The sequence below is a fragment of the Triturus cristatus genome, chromosome 5_1, assembly GCF_964204655.1.
Source record: "Triturus cristatus chromosome 5_1, aTriCri1.1, whole genome shotgun sequence".
In the NCBI taxonomy this organism is placed as follows: domain Eukaryota; kingdom Metazoa; phylum Chordata; class Amphibia; order Caudata; family Salamandridae; genus Triturus; species Triturus cristatus.
In genome coordinates, this window is record NC_140587.1 from 427,826,911 (window position 1) to 427,847,880 (window position 20,970).

At 45.6% G+C, this 20,970-nt stretch overlaps 1 protein-coding gene and 1 long non-coding RNA gene across 3 annotated transcripts in view; one reads left to right on the plus strand and one right to left on the minus strand.

The window, feature by feature from the left end:
- LOC146830999 (uncharacterized) overlaps positions 1-12,991 on the plus strand; it is a 364,002-nt gene extending 351,011 nt beyond the window's left edge. For both annotated transcript variants that reach the window (XR_014961506.1, XR_014961507.1), the window contains one exon: positions 12,759-12,991. This is a non-coding gene — a long non-coding RNA (uncharacterized LOC146830999). The remainder of the gene's footprint in view (positions 1-12,758) is intronic.
- A 1,125-nt stretch (positions 12,992-14,116) lies between these two features.
- Positions 14,117-20,644, minus strand: LOC146831000 (uncharacterized). The gene is made up of 2 exons (XM_085603824.1): positions 19,555-20,644; positions 14,117-14,199 (listed from the first exon to the last, which is right to left on the minus strand). The coding sequence occupies exons 1-2, from the start codon at positions 20,642-20,644 to the stop codon at positions 14,117-14,119; spliced, it is 1,173 nt and encodes a 390-aa protein (XP_085459950.1).
- Positions 20,645-20,970: the final 326 nt, after the last annotated feature.

Sequence of the window (20,970 nt, forward strand, 5' to 3'; positions counted from 1 at the left end):
TTAAGCAAATGCGAGACCTATTGCATTTCCAATGCTTGTTTAAAATGCTTTTGAGAGGCAATTGAGAAAGGTTCTCCTTTGGAGTCCCTGGGTGAAACTGACCTGCACCATGATGAGTTTTACTTCTTTATTGGTTTCTGTTGTGTTGTATTGTAGATTTACACTGTGCTTACCACTGCTTAGGAGTTGCTAAATCACTTTGCGGACGAGTAGTGTGCCATTCCACAGGACCACACTTAGTTTACAGTACTAGTTTTGCAGTTATTTATATATTAGAACACTGGAATGTTGGGAGCTCCATTGAAAACATTGGAGTGCTCCGGGCTTATAATGGCTGGGAGAGGAGTTGGCCTAACGGCTAGGGCGCTCGACCTAGGGAACTGGGTTCGAGTCTTGGTAATGACACTGAACATTCTGTGATACTGAGCAAATCACTTAATCTCCCCGTGCCTAACAAAAAAATTAATGTGTGTCCTCATGTAACGTAACTGGTGCTATGTAAATTGCTCTGATACCCGATTGGATTCGGGTCAAGTTTGCACTATATAAAACTCTGCAAAAAAAAAAAAAGCCTGGAACTCCAACATTGTAATGTTTAACAAAGGCCTCACAGAGCCTGAGGGTATTTCAACCCATCCGGCACCTTGAGGACTTTGTTTTAAAAATTAGAGTATTCTGCCCTCTAGGGGCAGAATGTTCTAATAGCCTTAGAGCCCTCTGTAGCAGGCTGTACTGGCCATTAAAGGCCTGCTCCAGTGTGAAAGGCCTTCAGCTCGGGTCTGTAACTCTGGAACCAGGGTCGGACTGGCCGTAGTGGGCACCGGACAATCCCCTGGTGGGCCGCACAGGTGGGGGGGCCTGTGTTGGACCCCTGGGGGCCGTTTTTGTTACAGGGCCGTTTTTGCAGCATAGCTGCAAAATTGGCACTGAAACAAGATCGGCCTAAAACCGGCCCTGGCAAAGAGCTCGGTGGCACCCCCAACCCCCCGGGGGGTAGGGGGAGTGCGGCCGAGCACTTTACCAGGGCCGGTTTTGGGTCCCAGTCCGGGCCTGGCTGGAACGAGCCTTTAATGACCGGTAGGGCCCGCTTCCGCCGGCTCTCAGGCTATATTATATCATTTTTAGAGGGTGTATACTGATTAATTTCATACAGTTCCTAGTGTAAAGTTTGTTGCATTTGAATTGACGCTGACGCTTTCGTTCTTTGCATTCCAAATTGTGTCTGTCTGTAAAGTGCAAGGATGTTGAAGTGCAGCCAATGGAGAGAAGAGTGTGATTTGCAATCGATTTTGAAATAACCAGTGAATGGCTGACAACACATCCCAAGAGCCTTTCCAGCCTCAGTATTAGGTCATACATCCCTCTTACTGCGGTAAGCGTAGAGGGAATTAGCAGGCTGGGTCAGAATTATTAGCACTGAAGTGTCTGCACAGTGGTTAGGAAACAGCAGACCTATGTTTGGACACTGACATGCACTTTGGAGCCAACTGGAGAGGAAGTCTGGAGCTGTCCGCATCCAAATTCCGAATCTGCGTGTTGTTCTGGTGTGTAGATCTCGCAGAGTGTGCCAGAGGGGTTCTTTGCTGGCTCGCTTCTTCACTTTTGCATGTTTTTGGGAAATGAAGATACAATTTTATAGAAGTGTCCCGGACAGAGGAAGAGATCTTTATCGCCCTTCCTGTTTCTCGTGTTTTTAGAAGCAATGAAACTCGCTCGTACCTGTCAGATTAAGAGCCGGTCGTCTGTATTTCCTGGGGCTGGTGAGGGCTGCCAAGTGCATCATGGAAAGAGGGTGGTGCAGGGGGCCGTCATGTCTGGGAAGGGGGTACTGAAACTGTCGATATTTGGAAATCAGTTAGTAGTCAGTTTCAAGCAGACATCAGTTAATTCTTCTGATGACGACTGTGATTTGTTTGATCATGTTTCACTTTAATAACTCTTGTGAAAAGCTAGTGTGAGCTATCCATGTGGTTATCGTCTCTCTCCATGTCAGCAAAGCATCATGGGCCCCGTTCACAGCGCCATTCAATTTACACAGGCAAATGCCTTCTTATGAGCGAAAATCTGGTAATTGACTACACATGGAGTTACACTTGAGCAAAGATTTACTCACACGTATTTTTTCGTATGTTAAATGGTCTCTGAAGGGAGGGAAGGTGTGAAATGACCTGAAATGCTTGGAAACACCCACAAAAGTACTTGCTTTTGGGTACTCACTACTTTCTATATTGCTTTGACACCCTGGAAATGATTAAAGGAAATAAATCTGTTTCCAGCGTGGGAATCAAAAGGAAACAACATCAACATAGGTTGGGGCGTGAGAGAAAGGGTTTATTGATGGGGAAAATAATTTTCCCCATGCACAAAAAGAGTTTCAAAGTGGAATTGCTTGAACACAATACATTATTATGCATTTGGAAAGGTAGTAGAAACACATTTGCAAACGGGAATGGGTACCCAAGGGACCAATTTCCCTTTGTGAATGTTGGGATAAATATTTTGAAGACTAGGCAATACTCTTAATAAATGTTAGTAAAAGGAATCACAAACATGGTGGTCTGCTGACTGCGATCCCCAGTGGGTAGACAGTTGCAACTTACTTCAGTACTATTGCTAAACTATGTCAAATAGCAACCCTCTAGGAATTGGTAATTTGCGATCCAATCTATGAATAAATAGGTCGGTTCGTAAAATAACATGCATATCTTAGTTTAATGAATTTCGTAAATTTAATGCACTTTTTTACGTACAACTGGATTGGTGTTCGTTTTTAGTTGTATAGGATGTGTATACTTTTAGGTTAAAAAATGTTTCGAATAAAGTACTACTACTACTATATGAGCGATATCTGGACGTATGGAGCACCCTGTATGGAATTTAATAAGTTTGTCCTTTTTTGCTGCTATTTTTCTCAGTCCTATTTTGCACTTTGAACATTGGCACTTTCTCACACGATGCCGCTATTTGCAATACTGGTAATAATCTTGTGATGATTATTAAATTGTTTTATGCGGGCCGCTTCTGATAGAACCTGAGGGCTTTTTAATGCAACCTAATAATTTGACCATCCTTGCTGCTATCTTCTGAAATATTTGCATTTTGCACTTTGGCACTTTAGCATATGTTGCTGCTATCGAACATGCGTGATAATTTTGTAATGTTGCACTGAATTGTTTTATAGTCGAGCCCTGTTCTTAAAACTTAAAGATGATGGATTAATGTAAACATTTCTAGGATTAATTATGTGAGAAATGTTTGTACTTTTATGGATAGTGCATATCCGAATAAAGATCAATAAAAAAATAAATAATAACATGCTGGTCTCAAAAATGCTTGTTGCAAATTGTAACATTTTGCGACCAGTGCTACATACATCTGGCCCAAAATTTCGTACTTTTTTGTGAAGCTGTTTCATGAATGCAAACAAGATTATGCACCACACAAACATGAGGAAAAGGTTGACGCGCCGCTCCTTGATTATTTGCAAGTGCCACTTGCTCCTCGAAAGGAAACCTAAAGGATCTCAGGAAAGTAGTTGCAGTATATGTCTGCACCCCCTCTTGTGAAGTCCTTCAGGGCACCCGCACGATTCAGGACTCTGAACAGATACAGGTAACACATACCTACCACTTGTCTGTGCAGGAATAATCCAGCCTTCCCTTTGGAAGGAGGGCAAGGCCCCTTCAACGGCTGCAGCCTGATGACCCTCAGTAAACCTTAGTAACCTATCAAAGATGACCATCTGCAGGAGAGTGGTGCAAAACAATGTCTTAAAGCCATACCATTGCCTAAGTGCACATATTTAGCGCACACTGAAAGGCATTTTTGCCCCTGTGCATGCTTCAGCTATATGGAACATGGAAAAGAGATTTCCCTCATTAGCACCAGACTAAGCCACATGTAAATGAGTAAACACCCTCTTTGAAATACACACCCATTCCTAAAGTGAGCCTGATTCTATATTACAGAGTGGCATTTCTGGGTGAAGTAGGACAAACCTACAGCCAGCGTAGCCTGAGACATAACTTCTGAGCTCTTGTACACCCTGAAGCCCAAGGAAGAAGTTGGAAGCAGCCCAAGTAAGCAGCCAGGAGTGACCCAAGAAGCAGCTAGAAGTGTTCATGCTCCTTTGGCCCCTTACCCTCCCCCTGGCATGCTCTCGGCCATGCCCTGGCCTGGGGTTTGCCCACTGCAGTTGCAGCCTCAGTGAGCCCAGGAGCCTACAATAGACCTGCAACAGCAATTGAAGATAACCGCTAGTGGGAAGAGGTCTGTGGTGAGTGCGACTCAGCGGCCTGCGGGTGCTGTGTTGTGCCGCACTGATAGGGCGGTAGGGCAGGGGCCCACAGGCATTTTGGGGTGGGAGGCGCTTCTTTCTCTCTCCCAGTGTGAAGGCAGCTCCAGTTACAGCATGTGGGCCATGCTGTCCCACCCGTCACCCTTTTCGTTACTGGTCTAGATTAGTCCAGACTCCGCACCACATTATGCCATTCTGGAAGGGCAGAAACCAAGTCAAACACCGCAAGTGTGTCTCTAGAAGGCCATCGCGGAGAATGCGCAATAACAATGAGGTTGTCTTACAATGAGAACAACGAGCTCCTGGACGCAATGCAGCAGACTCAAGAAACCTTTCACACAAGACCTCATCATGGCTTGGCACGGAAGATCCAAAAGCCTTTAATAAGGACCAGGCCCAACTGACCCAGGCATACAGGGGAGTCCACCCTCACCCTAAATTCTCCTTTGAGGAACCACAAATGACTTTGCAAAACCCTGCAAAATATCAATCTCATTGTAAAATAGTAATGACCCCATAAGATGCATCTCCTACACTGTTAGATGCAAATAACAGTATTTTTAACATCCTGACCAATAACAGAAATAGCCCAGGCCGGATTAAATGTAAGAACAAGAGCAATAAAATGACACCCTATTATAAAGAAAGAGCAGAAACTACACCTAAATGACACAACAGTACACAGTGTAAAACCCAGCAGCTAATTGGGTGGATGAAAACATAAAGAAACCTGATCCTACCCCGCTCATACAAGAAATCAGCAAATTGACTATTGAGGCAAATCTAAACCTGAAAACCCAGAAGGTCATAATAATGGACCAAGGTCAAAACAGACAGAAGACTGAGATAGTTAAGGCTGAAATAGATGAGGACCTTACAACAAACAACCAACTACAAGACCATACCTCTTCAATGTCATTGTCTAAATGACAGAGGAACAACTTAAGTCTCAGCCTTATAAACATATCATGGCTAAGAGATGTAATGCAAGGCATACCTGATTAAAAATCCTAAAAGGAAGATTCATTCCACATAGATGACGAGGATATGGATGAAATGGGCATATTTGTTTTGCCATGTACCCCTCCCTCCACAAACACATTTGTGAGTAATACAGAGATCAAACACCCAGAAATGCTTCTAAAACATTTTAAATATCCAAGAACAAGACCTCACATATGGCAGCAAGCCAGATAAGACTTCTCCGGCCTAACTAGGGCTTTCACTCATGAGATCAATGTGCAGTACTCTAGATGCTATAGCCAATGCATTATTGCTGAACTCGCTGAAGAAGGCGGATCAAATCCTGCTCCTGCGTGATATTGGAACCAGTGTGGCCACACTCGACAAATGAATGGAACTAATGGAAGAGGCAGTAGGGGACGCAATTAAATCCCTTGGGATAAACAACATACATCATTACCAGAATAGTTCATAGCTTTGCCTAAATTAGGCAAAGTGCCTGCAGTAGTTCAGACAATCCTAGAGTACTGTAAGAAATCTCTGAAAAACAGCATCCAGTATCTAGGCCATCTTATACCAGCCAGCACTTCAAACACAGTGCACAGGCAATTTACTGCTGGAACAACTGAGGAACTAGTTACACTAAATCAACCTGATCAAGGAACGAACATCTCCCTCAAGCAATATTATAGCCTAACATCGAGTTTGATAAAAAATTAAGAAAGAAACAATGACTAAGGCAAAAACAAATAAAAAAGCAGCTACTTTATCTACAAGCAAGATCAACTAAGCCAGGATACGATCACCGGCAATCATCCTAAACTCCACCTCACAGGAGGAGAGGACAGAGAGGATAGAGACTATACAATTTTTTTTCCTGAATCCTCTCCCAGGTCGACTATGTGGTATGAACTGTAAACTTCACACTCAAATTAAAAGAATCCCGAACTGAAATAAAAATAAATGTTAATGTATCAAAAACAGAAGCTACAAATGCTATCCAAAAAAGCACTTCAGACAACAATCATGATGAACGAAATATGATGCTGGGAGGAGAAAAAGATGTAAGCTTTGGGAATCCAGGATTAAGACACAATATGATTCACCTGGTAAAAGCATCCACCACTTCATCCCATTCTACAACCTTTAAAATCTACCTAGAAGCAGACCAATATGCTAGAAACAACTTTCTGCAGGCACTATTTTCATCATCTATGCTTGAAGCATATGGTGTATTCCAAAATAATAATATTAAATAACTAAGGCCTACTGAACAACCTAGGGAGATGATCCCTTTTAGAGGATCTCACAGTTAAGACTAAAATGGGGGACTTCTTACAAAACCATCATTAGCTCTTGGACCACTAAGCACTGGACCAACATGACTTCAGGAAGTCGACTTGAAAAGATCCAAGCTCATCCCTGAAAGATTAATTGCCCACCAAGGCCAAGTAATTATTGAGGATAACATTAGACCTAATAAAATAATGTTTACCGCTTTGTATCAATCTGGAGGAGCTTAAGATATTTTGAACTATGTAACATCCTGAATCCTAAATTCTTTATCAGGTATGCACTGAAGCCATACCATTAGTGACATTTCTGTAAAGAAGAATAATCAATTGCAGTGAGCCCACAGATACCTAAGGGCTCACTTGTTCCTGACAAGAACCACCTTAGCCAGTAAAGATATTCTTGCTGACTGGGGCATAAAAGCTGCAAAACGTATTAAGGAACAATACCATAAATTTGTATAGCAATCGGAAATGAAAAGTATACATCCTGACTGCCGCAATACAAAAGTGGCTTTTAGCGCCATAAATAGCCCTGAACGAAGAGCTTGATTAAGAAGGATCTCGACAAATTGAAGGTTGTCTTCTACCACCGAAAACGAGAGAAGGATATTATGTTAATAACACACAATAACCAGGGGCATGGTAACGGCAGGTCGAAAGAGCAATGACTGGAGTTGGCTAACCTCGGCCTTATAAGTCACAAAAAATACACAGCTATAGAGAATAGCTTTGGCCAGGGCCCTATTCCAAACAGGCACAATAATAGGCTGGAATATTGCTGGGCTAAAGCATAAAATCGAAGACAAAGACTGGGAGGCCTTTATTAAAACTCCTGCAATTGTTTGCTTTCAAGAGACCTAGGCGCTAAAAGAATTGTCAATGGATGAGTTTATCCCATGTCATCCCAGCCACTAAGTGAACTAAGGGCAGACCCAAAGGTGGCTCAACTACTAGGTTTCAGTCTCACTTACTTTTAAGGTCAAAATTAACATGACTCCAAACAACGATATGCATCACTTCACTTTGCGTAATGTTTCAACAATGATAGACCTTTTTAACATACACTTGCCGCCTGATAAAAGCAATAGAAAGTGATTTTAACATGAAACCAAATTAATTAATTCCAGTCCCATGGATAATCAACAAGGAATTTGTCTGGGCTATAACCACATTCCCAATACAAAACTTCAGAACTTCCAGGGAAAGTTTCTTATTTACATCAACCATGGCTTCCTGTAGGCTCCACTCACTAAATGGAAGGACTATATCTGACACTCCAACGAGAAAAAACGATAGAGGTAACAGCTATGGAAGCTTAATTCTATGTCAGGATTAGAGGCGAAGATTCTGCCTTCTCGCTTCACTTTTAATAACAGCAGCCAACTTTATCAAACAAAACTACATTTCCCATTAAACCTTGGGAAAAAAATGTAGTAAAGAAAAGTGTCCAATCAGGAACAGTCCTGAGCTATCCAATCAGGGACACTCCAGTTCCGACATAGTCTGACCTCACTGACCCTTCCTCCTCTTTCTCCACTGCGGCGTAGCCGAGATAAGTGCTTTTCCTACTCTGTGGGAATTCTTGCCTTTCAATTGTATTGATTGCCTGTAAAATTGCTTGTGGAATTAGCTCTGTGCGTTTATATGCTTTACAAAGTTGCCTTGTAATTCACCGTGTTTTATTGCATGGGTTTCAGCTGTGATTTGTGCTCCAAGTGTCAGCGAGAGCATCGCATTATACACTTGGCTGACACCCAGCCCCACAAGGTAAACCCTTTTAAGGACAGGGTACCCGGTCAGTCACCCAGACCCCCTTTACCCACAGTCATCTAACTACATTATAGTCCAATGAGTATGGAGAGGGACTATGAGGAAGACTCCCAGGGAGGGGAAAATACCCTGGCAGACCTCCCTTGGGACAATGAATTCTATGAAGCGGTAGATGCTTCAATTTACATAGCAGTGGGCGAAGCCATGACACCCTTAGAGGAGAGACTATCACGGAAGATAGACCAAGCCCTAGCACGACTGTCTACTCTACCCATGGTTCCTGCCCCCCAGCCTGGGCCTCCAGGGGTTCCCCTGACTTCAGATCCTGCTCCCCCCCCTTGCCAAGTGCGCTCGCTCTACGGGGTGGATCTTAGTGCCTTTGACAGGCTCAAACAAGCCTTTCTGGCTACCCAACCACTTTTGCCACCTGCAGGAGACGGTTTGTATACCCCACAAGATGTTCTGCCCACCAACGATGCAGGGGACGCTGACGCTAAGCCCGGCCCCTCCAGACCTTGGCTCCCTTCTCGCCCCTCCCAGGACAACTAGGACATGTTTGACCCCGATGTGATCATCCACCCCCGCTCATCGGATTGGACTCGGGTGGATAAGGTTGCCAACTATGTGGTGATGCGAATACGGAAGCCTTTAGAGAAAGAGGCACGTAACTGCCTCCTGGCAGAATGCCTACCACTTTCTCTGGAGGGTAAAGTCACCCTCAAGCCAGAAATTGACACCCAAATAGCCACTTTCCCACAAAAGTTCATGTGAGATCCTAAATAAGGAATTGACAGGTCCTGGCGAGAGTACCAGGACAAGCTCTTGGACGTTTTAGGGCCCCTCACAAAGATCTGGGACATGGCAGAGGAGGCCAAGACATCAGGTTCCCTGATCTCCCCAGAGTCCATTTCAGGGTGGGCACAAAGGGCCATCGTGTCTTTGGGCAATGCCAACTGTGCCCTTTCCACAGAGCGCTGCGCTCACTTCTTATTAAGGTAGACCCCAAGCTTGGGGACCTTGCTGACTCAGAGGCAGGGGCAGTGGCACAAGGAGGCCTCTTTGGTGAGCCATTTGTCAAGGAGCTTGGTACATTTTTCAACACTTTTACCTCCCTTGACAAGACACAGTCATCAATCAAGAAGGTGTTTCCCCGGGATTTCCGTGGGGCCGGTCGAGGTAGGGGCCGCTCGACCGTCCGTTCCTTCAATCAACCCTCGGGAGAGCAAGGCTCCAGGCAGGGTCAATATCAAGACCGGTCCAGTTTTGACATCTTCTACCATGTAAGAGGCAGGCAAGGCAAGGGCAGAGGAAACTGAGGAGCCACAGCCTCAGCCAATACCGGTAAGTGTTCTCCCTTCTTCCCGGTTAAAGTTAGGGGGAGGCTGGGGAATTTTTTCCAGGCCTGCACTTCCATCACGGGGGACGCATGGGTGTTGCAAACGGTTTGAGGTTTTCACATAGATTACATGGGCGATCCCGTCCAATGGTGCAGACCCCGTCCCATCCATTTTTCCCGACAGGTATCCTCCTTAGTGGACGGGGAGGTCTCATACCTCCTAGCCAAAAGGGCTATTATTCCCTCCACTCAGCATCCCAGGGGATTAGTCAGCAACATATTTTTGGTGGACAAAACGGGTGGGGGCAAACGCCCCGTGAACAACCTCAGTGAGTTCAAAGAGTGGCTGGTCTATCACCACTTCAAGATGGAAGAAATTCTTCTCCTCAGGGATGTCTTGCGTCCTTCAGACTGGATGGTGCGTCTGGACCTAAAAAATGCCTACCTGGTGATTCCGGTCTTCTCTCCCCACAGGAGGTTCCTCCAGTTCATCTGGCGGCGGCAGACATATGAGTTTGAATCCCTTCCTTTTGGCCTGTCAACAGCCCCTTGGTGCTTCTCCAAGGTCCTCAAGCCAGTGGTGGATTGTTTGAGAGCTCGGGGTGAGGATGATAGTTTATTTGGGCGATCTGCTCCTTATGGATGCATGTCCTCTTCACCTTCTGCGTCACCTTCGGATGGCAGTAGATCTCCTCCAGAGCCTGGGCTTTGTGGTCAACGAGACGAAATCGGTTCTCACTCCCTACCAGTTGCTTACGTTTCTTGGCTTCGTAGTAGACTCTACTTCCTCCACTCTCAGTCTCCCGACAAGGAAGGTCTCAAAGATTCTACACAAACTGAGACAATCCTTATCCAAGCACCAAGTGTCGCTCAGGTATTTAGCCCAGATTGTGGGCCTACTTTAGGCCTCCATACAGGCCATCTTCCCAAGCTCCTTCCACTATCAAGCCCTGCAATGCCTCAAAGAGATGTACTTGCTCAGAGGGTGTCCTTACTCCCACAAGGTGGTTCTTTCCGAGGAGGCACGGGAGGAAATTCAATGGTGGCTACAGCACGTGGAAGCCTGGAACAGTTGGGTGATTTTCGTTAGTGCTAGAGTCCGACACCAGCACAGTAGGCTGAGGAGCCAGGTGCGGCAAATATTTACAGGAGGCTTGTGGTCTCCAGAAGAACGGAGATTACATATCAACTGCGTGGAACTCCTAGCAGGCTCCTTCGCCGTTCACTGTTGGATGAGAGATTTCATCCAATCATCTGTCCTCCTAATAATGGACAACATATCCGCGGTTCGCTATATCAACCACTTAAGGGGCACAAGGTCCAAAGCCCTCTCCAACCTGGCTGCCGGTTTTTGGCAAAACTGCCTGGATCGTCAGATGTCAGTCACGGTGGTGTACCTCCCTAGATGGGATAACCAGGTGGTGGATTTTCAATCCCACAACTTCAGGGATTCCAGCCTCTGGAAGCTGGACCCAGAAGTTTTTCAGAGTTGAATGACCTTTGGGGTCCTTTTTCAATAGACCTTTTTGCCTCGAGGCTCAACCACCAACTCCCTCTGTTCTACAGCTGGAGGCCGGATCCACTGGCAGTGGCCACGGATGCCTTCCTCCAGGACTGGAGTCAGGAGAAAGGGTACCCCTTTCCCCTCTTCGCAATGATCACGAGAGTGACAGCTCAGATCAGGAGACAGCAAGCGGAGGTGGTAATAGTCACGCCCTTTTCGAGATCTCAAGTCTGGTTTCTGGTTCTTTTGGAACTTTCTTGGGATTCTCCAATCCTACTCCCCCACTTTCCAGATCTACTTCTGAGCCCCGACCAAGTTCCTGATTCAGGGGAACTCATTGTGGCTCATGGCGTGGAAGATTACAAGAGATGATGGGAGATCTTGGGCATTTCGGAAAAGGCTGAAGAGCTCATGTCCAGGGCTTGGGCGGACAGCACGGTCAAACGTTACAGGTCTGCTTGGGGCAGATGGTCCCGCAGGTGTGTGCGACAGAGTCTCAATCCCTTGGACGCCGATGTGGTCCACATCCTGAATATTCTGGCCCACCTAGCCTCTAGTGGTCTGGCATACAGATCAATAAACACCTTTCATTCAGCCATCTCAGTGGACCAAATGCCACTTAACAATGTGGCAGTTGGAGAGCATCACCTTGTATGCAGGCTGCTCCAAGGCATCAGGCTGTCTCTGCCTCCGGAACACCGTTATTCAGTCCTCTGGAATGTCAACCGGATCCTCAACTTGTCCTTATCTTGGTAATCTAACCGTTTTCTGTCATGGAAGGAGTTGTCGGCCAAGCTGGCCATGTTGCTCTGCCTCATCTCCTGCCGCTGTGTATCTGACGTGCGAGCTTTGGATATCACAGCCAGAATTTTTACTCCAAATGAGGTGACGTTCACTCTGCATAGACGGACTAAGTGTCACACAAGTACAATCTTATATCCGGAATTCCCAGATTCCCCTATATTGTGTGCAGTCTGGTGTTTGAAAGTTTATGAGATGAGAGAGGAGTTTCGTCCCCCTGGAGAACGACAACTCCTTATTGCCTTAAGTAAACCGTGTAAGGCAGTGTCTTCGCCCACCATTGCGAGATGGGTTAGGTGGGTTATGCAAGAGGCAGGCATAAGCATTAAGGACTTTGGAGCTCACTCAGCTCGAGGGGCAATAGCCTCGAAAGCATTTGGCTTGGGTGCCCCTTTGGAGGATATCCTCAACGCGGCAGATTGGTCTTCGGCCTCTACCTTTAAAAGGTTCTACTTCAAGCCAGTGCTGGACATGGCTCACTTCGTGGTGAGAAAGCTTTGAACTAGCATAATCCTTGCCTCCAGTCCTGACATAGAATAACACATTTCCTAGCTATCATAACAGAAAGTTTCAATTCTATTAAGGACTCGGAGGTGAGGATTATCCCGCCCTAGGGTTTTTAATGAAGGTACCCACCCCGTATTTGAGTAAGTAACACAGTTTGATTTCTAGACTGTTGAGAATAATTATTGTGTTGTCATTCCTTTCATGGAATATCTGTCTCACTGCTATTCATTTGCAGGCTTGACGAGTTTCTATTCGTTAAGTGACAATGTACCTTTTTCCTCGTAGGTTCTGATGCGAATAAACAGGACTCATGAAAGGGATCCAACGGCTGACTTTGCCCGACGAAAGAGGATGAAGGGCCAGTGAGGACAGACTATGTTGGAACTGGAGTGTCCCTGATTGGAGAGCTCAGGACTGTTTCAGATTGGACACTTTTCTTTACTAAGTTTATTTCCCAAGGTTTCATGGGAAAAGTAGTTTTGTTTGTTAAAGTTGGCTGCTGGTAATAAAAGTGAAGAGAGAAGGCATAATCCTCGCCTCCGAGTCCTTAATAGAATTGAAACTTTCTGATACGATAGCTAGGAAATTTTTCATTGACTACATCTTGATCACTTTTGAATCATGTAACCTCGTGGTAGATCTGCAAGTAGTAAGTCATTGGAAAGTGATCACGACCTATTAATGGCAAGGGTTCTTTATGCGGGACTTGAAATGTAAGCAATACAAAATCGAGCCTAAGCTATCAACTCACAATTTGACAGTCAAGCACCAAGCAAACATAATCTTTTTGCTATAAACCATGCCCCATTATCAATCAAACATCAAGCTTTAGCCTTCACTTCTAAAATCTGTTTACAATGCAGGCTTGCAAACAGGGAAGGTACCCAGCTCTTGGAAACCACAATAATTAGTCCTGTTTTAAAAAAACAGATCTCAACCAGATACCATGAATTATCAGTTAATCTCACTGCTAGGCCGCTCTGGAAAAATGTATCGAAAAATCATCCTCAATCGTGTACAAGTTTGGGCTGACAGTATTATGATAGTATACAACCTACAAGCAGCCTTTATTAGGCAAGGAGTCAGAACCATAGATCAGGCCATGAGACTTTCTTATATCTGCTTCAAGTATACAAAATTGAAGAAATCAATCCTTTTCTTAGTGTTTGTTGATCTGAAAATGGCATTCAACTCAGTCAACAGAAACCTGCTATGGAGTACATTAAAAAACCAAGGAAAGCCCAGGAAACTATAGTGTGCTTTGCAATACCTTCATCAAGATGCTTCTGCAAGGGTGAGATATGGTGCTAATGGGGAATGTACAGCAGAATTTCCAATCCAAAACATTATTTAATCTAAATATAAATGAAGACATGTGAAAATGATTTGTGAATTTAAAGCTGAATGTCCAAAGGGTAGAGGTGAAGAGGCTCCAGCCCTCTTGTTTGCTGATGACGCAGTACTGATGGCACAAACAGAACTATCGATGCATCGCTTGCGGCAGGGCTAGGGGCACTACTTTGCAACCCAAAAACTTTCCATCAATGTGGTGAAAACAAAAGTTAGATCTTGAAACCTTAAGCTCCACTAAAGAAAATGTTTCAGGTCAGGGAACAGACTTTGGAATGTGTTTATGCCTTTAACTATTTAGACATTCCCTTCCACCAAAACTTGTCTTGGACCAAAAGGCTTGAGAAGAAATTTGTCAGATTGGAGCTGTCTTGCACTGGAAGAAGAATTTTGGCAAAGAATCAATAAAAGCCATACTACTGTGTATTATGAAAGTGTATGCTGCAGTCCTGTACGAGGCTGCACAATGGTGCTATGGACGAGTACTGGACCCGCAAAGAAATAGGGAATTGTTTCCTGTGACAGATGCAGGGCTTAGGTTCTGACACCCTAATGAAAGCATTAAGACTGGCGCATAACTAGTATTCAGACCAGTGCTTAATTTGAGCCGGTGGTTTCCGGTGCTCGGCACTGGCATTTAATTGTAAGCAGAGGCTCAAGTGACAGTCAACCATATGGGGGTGCTGTCTGAGATGTGCACTAAAACCGTGTTTATTAAGTCAAATGGGATTGAAAATGAATAATACCAGCCTCTCACGCCATTATTATAGCTTTTTGTGGCCTGAAATTGTCTGAGTTGTCACACTTGTAGGAGTGCGATGGCTAGGTGTTATGTTGGTACTGTATGTTGGCTCTGGCAGGGGCAATGCATGGTGCAGGCTGCAGTGGTCTTCTGGGAAGGGTCCTGGCACTTAAATGTTTACAAATTAAGCACTGATCGGAACTACAGTTCAGTTTGAACCTGTTCTTTCATGGACCAATACTGCTGCACAAATTTACCTAAAAACTCTTACAGATAGTCTGAATCATAAGAACACAATGAAAATTGACTGGCTGGACCTCGTTAGAAACATGTTACAGAAGACAGGCTTGTCCGAGTTCTGGAATAACCCAGGCTTGATGGCCAAAGCTAACAATGCGCTAATCAAAAGCAGCTCCCGAATGATGCCCGCGAGGATACATTTAATACAGTCAGCAAAGGGAAAACAACGCTAATATATGTGACCTAATGACACCCGAGCTAAAGAGAAGTCTGTATTTAAATTCAGACTAGAAATTCTTACAGGCTTAACCTTTGGAAAAAATTGACTTTTGCCAGAGATCCCTCCGGACCATTGGATTTGTGAATTTGGCGGCAAAGACAATAATGCACTTTATGCTGTATTTCTTTAAAACGACCAGACATCGAAGCAATTTCTTCGACCCATATTCTGGCCATTTAATTTGAGATCCTGCAAACAGGCCATGGACTTGGGCCTGAGGAGTGACTCACAAACCTGCTGCTGCTTATATCTCATCCATGTAGAAATTAACAAGACTGTAATTCCTCTATTAAATCTGACTGAGGAACATGTTTTTAATAATTGAAGCTGCTTTACCTTTAAATTGAAATGCAACTTGTTTTTGTATGGATTATTAGCTAAAACAAATATTATAATTCATAATCGGATACTTGGTGTCTTGCTAACGGTGCAAATTAACAATCCTTCAACAAAAGCCAGATAATCTTCAAACATGAAGAGCATGTTAGTCACTTCCATTTTTGCGACACCGTCTGCTGATTAGGGTAAAAAGCCCATAACTGTAATGTCAATGTTGCAGCTATTATTGATAAGCAGCTGTGTTGTGTGGCCATCCTGCCACCAGAGGATATCCACTTAGTACCCTTAAAACTCTAAAATCAAGGGAACCTAGCACACCAAGTTTGTCATCTGAAAAAGCTGGGAATCAATATCCCAATTCTGAACATGCATGTGTTGATGTTTAAGCCTTTTCTGCAATGCACAATCCAAGCCAAATTGCTTTTAGGACCTACTGCATGCGGTAATAGTGACGTACCCCTGGAACTCTCCCAAGATGAATAGAAAACTATCAAAAAAAAGTGCATTCAAAGTTTGGCTTATAGCTGAAAAAATATAGTCGAGCATTGTTATGTACAGAGAGCTTCATGCCCTATAAGCCACGCATGAACAGAACATGTCTCACAGCTTCTCTAAAATCAGAATATGATCCCATTGCTGAATGTCCATTCTTGAGTATGCCTTTTAATATTCTCACAAAGATATATTGCCCTTCACTAAAAAGAAACTTACGTGTCAGACACAGTGCTTCTCCTTATGCAAAACAACAACATGCAAGCAAGGGCGGCATGCACTAGAATCCAGTAATTAGATTTAATTGGGGCATGACGGATGATGACACAGGTCAAGTTTTCACAGTCAAAAATGGAGAATTTAGCTGCATGTGTAGCTTTGGTGGTCACCTCATTTGGTATAATGGTAAACCAGCATAGACAAGATTGAAAAATTGTCTAGCAAGCGCGACAAAGAATTTTCAATTCTATTAAGGACACGGAGGCGCTGTCATCTGTCCACTGCCAAGATGAGTTGTCTCCCTGATGAGCCGTATCATCCTCGCCGATGCCAAAACTCCAGAACCTCAAGGTTGCTTGGTCTGTTCTCCTGAAATGGAAACTGACATCGTAACGTCCATACAAAAAGACGTTGAAGGCAATGTATAGGATTACCGGGTGGGTACAACATTATAGCAAATACACAATAATGCCATCATTCCAAATGCTTGGGTGGGATAATCCTCGCCTCCGTGTCCTTAATAGAATTGAAAATTCTTTGTCGCGCTTGCTAGACAATTTTTCATTCTATGGCAGTCCACGGAGGCTCCGATTATGCTAGTTTAAAGTTGATTCACCACCACCGAAGCTACATCCACAATAGGTTTATGATAAAACGTTTTGAATGTGGAATCAGCCGACCAGTCCGCCACAGTCATGATATCTTGCAACCGGGAACCCGCCCCAAAGGACTTAGAGGCCATAGCTCCCCTAACGGAATGAGCTCCAAAAATGGAAACATCCACCTCCGCAAGACCCAGTAACCAAGTGACCCACCTGGCCAGGGTTGCAGATGTGACCGGGCGAAAAGGTCGCTGAAGAGCAATTAACAATTGTCCTGATACATCAGATCTAAATTCCCTAGTACAATATTCATAAACCTTCAAACACTTGACCACACACAATTTGCTGTGATGAGGAAATGCAGGATATGTAATACACGGAGAATGCGTCTTAGTACGTCTGGAAATCGTAAAGGAAACTCCCGAAGGAGTAAATACTCTACCTGCCAAATCCAATGCTCGCACATCCGACACCAGTCTACATGAGATTAGACACAGTAGGACTGTCAATTTTGCCGATAATTGTTTCCTAGACAGGGCTTCATTATTCGGCCAGTTCCTCAAAAAACGCAAAACCACCGAAACATCCCAAAGTACGGTGTACTTAGGTTGAGGATGGTTCACTAACCGAATCCCTCGCACCACCTTGCAAACCAAAGGGTGTTCCCCCACCGGTCTGCCCTCCACATGCGGATGGCCCGCCGAAATAGCCGATCTAAAGTTATTCACCGTCCGGTATGCCAAACCGGATTTGGCTAATTCCGACAAAAAATTCACGATTAGATGAATATCGGATCCCACGGGATCACTCTGTCGCTCACCACACCAACTAACCCATCGTTTCCAAGCAGATTCATATCGCTTGTGTGTGGAGGGTGCCCAAGCCTGGGATAAGAAAAAGAGAGTGTCTTGCGAAACTCCCGGCACCTGCCAGCGACGCCTGAAAGTCTCCAGGCCATGAGAACCAACTGGTTCTGCAACACTAACGGGTGGCGAAGCCCCTGAGGATCCGTGAGAATGTCCGGAAACGACCGAAGGCGCACCGGAGGCGCACAGACCAAGGTCAAGGCGGTTGGAAACCATGCTTGCGCTTTCCAGCAAGGAGTAACCAGGACTAGTTCCGCTTTCTGCCTGCGAGTGTGAGCCAACACTCTCGGGATCATGGCAAATGGTGGAAAGGCATATAGAATGCCCGTCGTCCACGAGTGAAGAAAGGCGTCCGAGCCGACCGCTAGAGGGTCCGGCCGCCAACTGTAGAACCGAGGAAGCTGACTGTTGAGTCTGGACGCAAACAGGTCCAACACACAGGGTCCCCACTTGAGATTCAACGCTTCGAAACTGCTGGGATGCAGCTTCCAATCGCTGCTGTCCCGTAAATGTCGTGAATTCCAATCGGCAATCACGTTGGATGACCCGGGAATATATTCCGCCGTCACCACCAGACGATGGTCCAGGCAATAATGCCAGAAGTCCTTGGCTATCTCCGCCAAGAGACGAGATCGGGTCCCTCCGAGCCGATTTATGTATCTCACCGCGGACACATTGTCCATGCGTAGTAGAATGCAACAAGACATCTTCTGCGGGGCCAGAGTTCGAATCGCAAACGCTCCCGCCAGAAGCTCCAAGCAGTTTATATGTAATTTCAGCTCCTCCTGAGACCAACGACCCCCTGTCTCCATGGTCCCCAGCCCCATCGACTCGCATCTGACTCTATCACTACATCCGGGGTGGAGGAGAAAATGGCTCTGCCGTTCCAGGCATCCATATGGTCTAACCACCAATTGATCTCCGTACGAGCCTCCGCTGAAAGGGCTATCTGTTGCGCATACGAGAGAACCTTGCGTAGATGCAAAATTTTCAATCTCTGAAGGGCCCTGTAATGCAAGGGACCCGGAAATATCGCCTGAATGGACGCAGCCAACAGGCCTACAAGGCGAGCCAGCGTCCGTAATGATATTGTCGGAGAGGCAAGCGCTCTCCTCAATTCCTTCCTGATTGCCACTCTCTACCTCAAGGGAAGTAGTAACTGACACGTGAGAGAGTTCATCTGAAAGCCCAAAAAATCCATCGATTGCGATGGAGTCAGAACCGACTTCTCTAGATTCAAAAGGAAACCCAGTTCCTGCAACAGTCGGAGCGTCCAAGACAGGTGACTCATCAAGAGTTCTCTCGACTGTGCCATAATTAGAATGTCGTCGAGATAAATTATCAGACGTACCCCTCGTTCTCTCAACCATTGGACTACCGGTCTCATGAGTTTGGTGAAACACAAAGGGGCGGAAGACAGACCAAAGGGCATCGCGGAAAACTCGAACCACTGGTCGCGCCAGAGAAACTGGAGAAACCTTCTGTGTGGCGGGAAAATAGGAACCGCCAGATAGGCGTCCTTCAGATCTAAGCGAACTAGCCAATCCTGTTCTAGAAGGATGTCCCTCAGTAAATGGATGCCCTCCATCTTGAAGTGGCGATACACCACCCAAGCGTTGAACTCCCTGAGATTCAACACTAAGCGAAACCCTTTGTCCTTCTTCGGGACCAAGAAAATCGTGTTTACAAAACCCCGAGGATGGGGAATAGACCTCACTATCGTGCCCTTTTGGAGAAGCGCTTCCACTTCCCTGACGATGAAACTCTGTTCTTGTAGGGAAAAATGTAGGGAGCCGGGCACCTGACTCTGAGTCGGAGTGGCGTAGAACTCTATGTGGAAGCCCTGCACTGTTTGTAAAATCCAGGGATCGACCGTAATCTCTTGCCACCTGTGAAGGAACAACGCAATGCGACCTCCCACCATGCATTCTGTGGTATTCAAAATCGTTACCTGCATAGGAACTATCTCCGGAATTTTGTTGTCCTCTGTAGGCTCCTCTGTGGCCTCGACCTCGTCCACCCCTATTGCGGGAGGGGTAAAACTGCGACTTCTGACCACCTCTGCCTCTTTGTTCAGCACCTCGGGAGGTCTGGTTATAACCTCGGCCGGACCCTCGACCTCTGGCGCGTCCGGCCCTATCAAAAACACCAGTGTGGAACACCTTCTTGATGTTAGCCTGCGCCTTATCAAGTGCTGAAAACGTGGCGACGTATTTGCCCATCTCTTTGACAAATTTATCGCCAAACAACATGCCATTGGCTAGGGAACCCGGTTCCGTCGTGGCCATCTCCGCTAGTTGAGAGTCTATGCGCATCAAGAAGGAGCGCCTCCTTTCTGTCGACAGCGCCACATTGGCATTGCCCAAAAAACACAGAGCCCGTTGGGCCCACTCCATAACCTCCGACGTGTCCAATGGAACGTTTTGATTCTTGGCGTTGACCGCCGCGTCCAATATCTTGGTAAGGGGGCCTGAAACATCCAACAGTTTATCCTGGCACCCCCGCCAGGCTCTATCCAAACCCTTTTTCGGGTCCTTCGCAAATTTGCGTATAAAAGTAGCCATATTCGGGTCCAACTCTGGCGTGTCCGCCACCTTTCCATTCAGTGAGGGTCTCGGGCATTCCGACCTTAAGGTGGCGCGCACCTCCTTTTCAAAACCCTGTCGTAGGTTTACCCCCACATAATGGGCCACCTCAGGACAAGGAACCCACTCCGAGGAACGAGGATGTATAAGACTCTGAGGGTCAAATAACAGATTTTTGGGAGCCTGACTATCATCTGCCTTATAAGCAGTATGTATCGCCTTTTTTGCTTTCTTTTTAGTCTTCACCGACTCAACTTCCTTCATCTTCCTCTTGCCATATTTGAGGAGCGGCTTAGTAAAAGGTTTTAGGGCTTTTATTAAAGCTTTATTAACTGAACCCAGGACGTGGGTATCCAGGGCCTCAACCAAATTCTCCTCCAATTGTTCTGGTTCCTCATATTCGTCATAAGCATCGCATTCTACCCACTGATCTTCCTCTTCGGCGTAGTACGCCATAGCTTCAAGCTGAGAGGACTGGAGGAGATTCAAGGGGGGGAGCAGCCCAGGGGTTTGTCAGAAACCTGTCCCTAAAATTTTACACCAAAGACCTGAAAACCTACAGGTTCTGAAAGTATCAAGGTGGAAGGAGAAAACCCCTATTTTAACTCCCCTAGAGCAAGCTCTATGCCGGTAAAACGCTCCGGTCAGCGTTCAGATAATGAGGCCAGAGATGTGTGCAGTCTTTCACCCTGTGCGCGAGGAGCCGTTAACTCGTAATAGACGAAAAACGGGTTCTCGCGCACAGACACAGCGTCCGGGACAACGACGCGACCGCTCTCTGA

Excerpts from the sequence above, each read along its gene's own strand:
- LOC146831000 (XM_085603824.1), bottom strand. The coding sequence starts at position 20,644 with ATGGCGTACTACGCCGAAGAGGAAGATCAGTGGGTAGAATGCGATGCT. Across the intron at positions 14,200-19,554 it reads CGGAGATAGTTCCTATGCAG|TGCAAGACAGCTCCAATCTG; the intron begins GTAACGATTTTG and ends TTCTTCTTCCAG.